A 5,953-nucleotide genomic window follows, 5' to 3' on the forward strand; every position below is an offset into this window, starting at 1 on the left:
AATTATTAAATGTGATAGAGAATCTGAGATGTTTGGATTTGAATGTCAGGTGATGAACGTCCAAATATTGTTGTGTAGTATTTTTGCAACACAAGATTATCACTTTTCATCTAAATGTGAGAATTTTAATTGATTTTCCATACTAAAAATTATTATCTTTTACAGTGCCATCTATAATGGTACAGCTAGTTTCTGCTCATTCTCATTATCCTTAAGTGCACCATCAAACGAAACAATTAAGTAAAAATTACATCACTCAACAAGCTTGATGATTTTATTTTTAAAAATGAATAAAAACAAGATAATTCTTTGATAACCTTAACATTTAATGAATGAAACATACCCCTCTTTAGATGAAAAACCTTCAAGCTTTTCTTTATTATCAGCTGCATTAGATGAGTGGACAGTAGAAGCAAGGCAAACTGCAACAAAGAAGCAGCCAACGCTATGGAAAAGGATCTCGACTCTATTAATTCTATTGTCTAAAAAGTAATTCGAGGTTGTTCCTGTCACCATTAAAGATCGCAACAGATGCAAAAAATTCAGTATCTATAAGAGCAACACAGACAAACATCAACATTTAGAAATGGTCAGAGAGAGAGAGAGAATGAAAGAAAGGACCTATAACAACTGTTATGCTTGCAGTGATCACTTCTATGACTAATAAGCCAACAAAAGCCCAAGCATACTGAGTTGAGAGATTTCCAAGGCTAAGTACCACCCCTCCTGCCATTGCAAACATCACAGAAGGCCAATTATCATCCTGCACCAATCACCCTAACATGAATCGAAACCAAATACATACAATACAATACAACTCCATTATGGCAAACAGATGAAATTTTCATTATGTTGTGCTCCTTATCACTGGTCTCTCCAAATAGCACCACATTCATCAAAGAGAATAGAGAATGAATGAACTAAACTTTATCTAAATATATGCAATTGTTGAATATTTGTGATTCAACACTTGTAATGAGCTAAAAAATATAATCAATACTGAATTAATCATGAGAAGGAGTAGCCAAAAGAATTATATAAAAAAAAGAAGAGGAAAAACAAAAAAAAAATTGGATTCTAGTCATGTCTCATAATAATTGGACCTTTTTATTAAACTTCATGGAGACAAGACTGTCACAATAAAATTGCCTAGCAATATTTTTATGGCAAACAGATGAAATTTTCATTATGTTGTGTTCCTGCAGAAGGTTGATGACTGATGAGGCTATATTATCCCCTTTTTTTTTTCTTTCATTGCTATAGTTTAATCCCTCAAATGCTACCAACTTTTTTCATTATGTACTTGTACTAATCATATTTCTTGGAAGTATTTTGCTGAACATAAGCATCTTAATCTTTTAATTCATGATCAAAATCATAATCAAAGTGTCCAACTAAGATACAGGTAATAATCATGATCAAATTATATTCCCATTTATAACACAGTCACAAGAAGAATATAAGAAAAGCACACCCACAAGTCAATGTGGAGCAAAGAATTCAAAGGAACACAGTCACAAACACTTGACACTATATTGAGGATTAACACACAGACAAAAAGATTTGAATGCTTAGTTAATCATTTAATTGTAAACAAAGAAAAAAAAAGACTTATTCCACAAACTATCATGTGTATAAGGAAAATTATTCAAGTGAAATCAAGAAACTTACCCAAATCATGAGATCATACATAAGCATACAAACAACAAAAATAAAACATAGAAAGATTTTTTAAACTAATTCATATTACTCCATACTACTACAGTCCATATAATTACAAAATTATACGGTATAACCTTGCATAAATTTCCCACTGTCTCATTTAGGATGGAGATCTTCTTGCAATGGTAGTGGATGGAGAGTTTCTAGCAGGTATTGTTGCAGAACCCAATGACTCTATAAAAAAAAAACCAGTGTGTATAAAAAAATTAGCATATTTGATATAAGAAATAAAGTAAATGATAAACACCCATAAGGTCCTTGGACTAGGCCAAGTGAGCCTAACCTCCATTGTTAAACAACCAAGCTCCATGAAAATAAAAAATAAAAAACCCATGTCCTAAGATCTAAACAATCCCCAAAAAAGAATACCATGGTATGAAGCTCATAAATTTTGGAGAACTCATATGTAGAAAGAGAACAATAAGTCATAAAGTATTGAAAAAGAAAAAAAAAGAATACCATGGATTGAGCAGAAACAGAAAAATAGGTTAAGCCAAAACTTCTAGCACCTTAAAATCAGCAAAACTAAGCAAAGTTGAAGAATATGCACCTTCTAATTAGAAGTAGCATACCTTTAGGGGCTGCTCTACCTTTTGGTTACCCTTTCTCTAAAAATGCACGAGGACACTACATTAGCATAATAATTTTGTAGATAAATTATTATGCTCCTTCCTAAAAAAATTATTGAGACAATTTTCAAAACTAAGCTTATTATACCTTTTAACTGCATATATTGAACAATAAACAATGGAAAAACCAGTAACTACCAGAAAATAAATTATTATTATTATTATTATTAAGCTCCTCTACTTCTTCATCTTCTTATTCTCTATTTTCATTTAAGCTCAAATTCTCAATAAATTCATAATTTTCCTTCTTCTCCTAAACAAAACCAAATATTACAACACTAGAGTTTAGTATTAGAAAGAATTAAAAATAAAAACTTTCCTGAGAACCAAATAGAAATACCCCATATTGTATTTTGTTGAGGCAAAACTAGAAAATTTGAAAACTAACCAGACCATGCAATGGAAAAGCAAGAGATACCCAAGTTTTAAGAAAAATGGTACCTGGAATCCAAAAAGTCTCTGGATAATTCTTCTATGAACAAATCAACTCTATGTCTATTGCTCACAACTGCCTCCCCTTTCACAACACCAAGAATAAATGGATACATTGTTTTGAAAGGTCCAACTCTAGATTATCCAGTAGCACTTTATTATGCATCAAAAAATGTTTACATAAAAAGTTGCACCCTACTATTGAAGAAATGGCTAATAATTAGTTAATTCTTCATTCTTGGTTTGCTCAGTAGCAAAAACATGAATGACCTCCTTAGATTTATGTGTTTATGATGCTAGTAAACATCATTCCACATTTATCAGGAATCATTTTGCTTGCAACCCTGTCATGAAACCTGTGTAGATGGATGAAAAATTCTAGTAAGATATTAAATCTAATAGTTGTATTAACTAGAGCAGTGTTTCATAAAAAAAAAAAACACATGGTAGTATGTTAATATGAACCATATTCATGAATCAAAATTTCTAGACCTCGGTACATATAAAGTATAACCATAAAACAAAATTTATGTTGCTTCTAAAACATTATATAATTCATACATTAAGAACCAAAGCATTTGAAATGTTATAGCGATTACAAGAACTAAGAAAGAAATCAGCAACAATAAGATCAAGTGGTACCATCTCAGAGAACTATAGAAGTAGAACCTGCAGAAAATTTCGACTAAAGCCCAAAACTAGCTGCAGCTTGATCTAGTATAAGCTCCTCTCAGCATCCTCAAGCCTCATCTAATATCACAATAAAAATTTACAACAACAGATTTATACATATATAGAATATATAGAGAGAGAGGAAACAAAACAAATATTTTTTGCTGCAAAGCAACTCAGTAACCCAAAAAAACTCATATATTTCGGTTGAGGAAACAAAACTAAGTAGACTAGCAAAAACAGAGGACAAATACAATTTTAAATTAGCAGGGTTTATAGAAAAAGTTTTATTGTTATATTAGCACTGCCTTTAAGACTTCCATTGAATGAGATGTTACTTACATTGCCATAAGATCCTTCCTCAAGACTAAGTCACAAATATTGTTTAGTACATTAAGCTTGTTACTCATTCAAGAAAACATACACTGTAATGGGTTGCCTCAACTTAACTAATTGATTGCCTCAACTTAACTGATGTTACTCTACGTCTAGTTCATCAGCTCGAGCAAATCCATTATAGATGATAAAGATTACAGCCAAATATAGAGTTACAGCAGACAATGGTCAATGTGAATAAGAGATATTGCTTTATTTGTGCACAACATTAATAGAGAACTTTTGTATTGCTTTAATCATGTCTTATATATACTTATTGATTTATAGGTACGAGATAGCTTTATTGGCAATAATGAATCCATAATTCCTCTTATATCACCAAGATATCAACCATTAACAAACCACACTCACATTCCAATTAAAATATTAAATTTGATTACTATTTTAAGATTGATTTATATATCAAATGAAAAAAATACAAATATACAGTGAGAAAACATACAAACACACACTCATTCCTTTGTGTGCACTTCAGCTTTAAGCCAAGTAATTCATTAAACCCAATATTCAACATTAGAACAAATTTCATTTTCTACAGCTCTTAACCATCAGGATGTATGATAATTGATTCACTAAACCCAGTAGCTCATATAGCCTATGTACTTCAAATTAGTTAGCAAAATAAGAGACAAGATGTGTTTAAAACTAACAAGAAAATTATCTCAGAACCATTCAAATATATGATATCCTAAAACTAGAATAACACATATGTATCATATATATATATAAACACATGTATATCTAAAAAAATGTACGTGTGTGTGTTGTGTGCGTGTGTGTATATCCTAAAATAAAATCACTCAAGCCTATTTCTATGAACGAGAAACAGAGCAATTCAATATATGTGTGTGTGTTGTGTGCGTGTGTGTTAATTTTGTAATCTCGTTGTTGTATAAATTAATTGAACCAGTTGCTCTGGCATAGGTAGCTTCACAAACTGTATCCCTCTTTGCATGTTAAGAAATTAGACACTATATGCTTTACAAGTCACATTGCACCAATTAGAATCCCCCAAGACAAGACTATTCAAAAGCAGGGAGTGTTAAAAACGATACAGGCCTAGGTATAACCTCAATCTTCTTACAAGAAAATAATTTTCTGCACACATGAACAAAAGGTAGATACCCTGCACATATCTGTTTTCCTAACAAGAAATTACTCCAAAAAAAAAAAAACAACTTCATACAACTAATAACTATTCTTTAACTTTAGTTGCATTTATACATCAATAATAAATAATAATACAAAAAAAGCAACAAGTAATTTGATATGATCCTAAACAGTGTACACTACCACACAAAAAAAAAAACACAAACACAAACATAATACAATTTTTCGGCACTGCTCTTGGTGCATTGTTGATCTAGCATTAATTCATATACTTTCTGGTGCTATAACTATCTTAGCATTGGATATTGCAATAACAATTATAGAAAAGACATTGTATATCCAAAATAGAACATGCTTCCAGTAGTGAGAAATATAGAAAGTTGTGATCAAAATCAGCAACTGAGATAAATTGAATAATTCACAAACATGGGTTATTAGTCAGACAAATAAAAAATAAAAAATGATCATCAATAGTACATAACACAACTCTCTAATGACCCATAAAGCATATCCATAGGTAATTATAAATCATATTGATAACTATAAAGTAGATAAATGAGTTTCATATATAATCTTTACCAAGTGTCTTCGTCCATGTATCACAACCAAACTATCAAGCAATTATTCAAATTACATACCAATTATTCACACAGTAATTTTATCAAACATTACATATGCCAACTACAAAAATAATATCATATTACCAAAGATTGGACCCTAAACAGGATTTCCAAAGAAACATCAAAAGCATATTCAATTTCATAATTTCACATAACAAATCATTATTGATTCACTGTAGAGTTTGAAAATGATTATATATGATTTCAATAGACCAAATGAACAAAATACAACAATTCTTACATGCAAAATGTAAAATTTTACATTCTAATTATTCTATATATAAAACTATAAAATACTTAAAGAGAATGGGGAATAAGAGGCACCTGAATCCGTGAGAGTGAGAGAGAGAAAAAGAAATTGTGAGCGACTAT

General features: G+C 30.5%; 1 protein-coding gene and 1 long non-coding RNA gene across 3 annotated transcripts; both read right to left on the minus strand.

Annotated features, from left to right (window-relative positions):
* Positions 1-302: 302 nt before the first annotated feature.
* Positions 303-2,286, minus strand: LOC133780452 (ureide permease 3-like). 2 transcript variants are annotated; one of them, XM_062220190.1, is made up of 3 exons: positions 1,797-2,286; positions 622-726; positions 303-506 (listed from the first exon to the last, which is right to left on the minus strand). In XM_062220190.1, the coding sequence occupies exons 1-3, from the start codon at positions 1,801-1,803 to the stop codon at positions 319-321; spliced, it is 300 nt and encodes a 99-aa protein (XP_062076174.1). In that variant the 5' UTR covers positions 1,804-2,286; the 3' UTR covers positions 303-318. The 2 variants fall into 2 exon arrangements, with proteins under 2 accessions (XP_062076174.1, XP_062076173.1); XM_062220189.1 differs by lacking the exon at positions 1,797-2,286 and having other exon boundaries at positions 622-756.
* A 612-nt stretch (positions 2,287-2,898) lies between these two features.
* On the minus strand, positions 2,899-3,502 carry LOC133780453 (uncharacterized). The gene is made up of 2 exons (XR_009869327.1): positions 3,426-3,502; positions 2,899-3,139 (listed from the first exon to the last, which is right to left on the minus strand). It is a non-coding gene; the product is annotated as an uncharacterized LOC133780453 (long non-coding RNA).
* Between the last annotated feature and the right edge of the window lie 2,451 nt (positions 3,503-5,953).

Source organism: Humulus lupulus, chromosome 5 (genome assembly GCF_963169125.1).
Source record: "Humulus lupulus chromosome 5, drHumLupu1.1, whole genome shotgun sequence".
Lineage (NCBI taxonomy): Eukaryota > Viridiplantae > Streptophyta > Magnoliopsida > Rosales > Cannabaceae > Humulus > Humulus lupulus.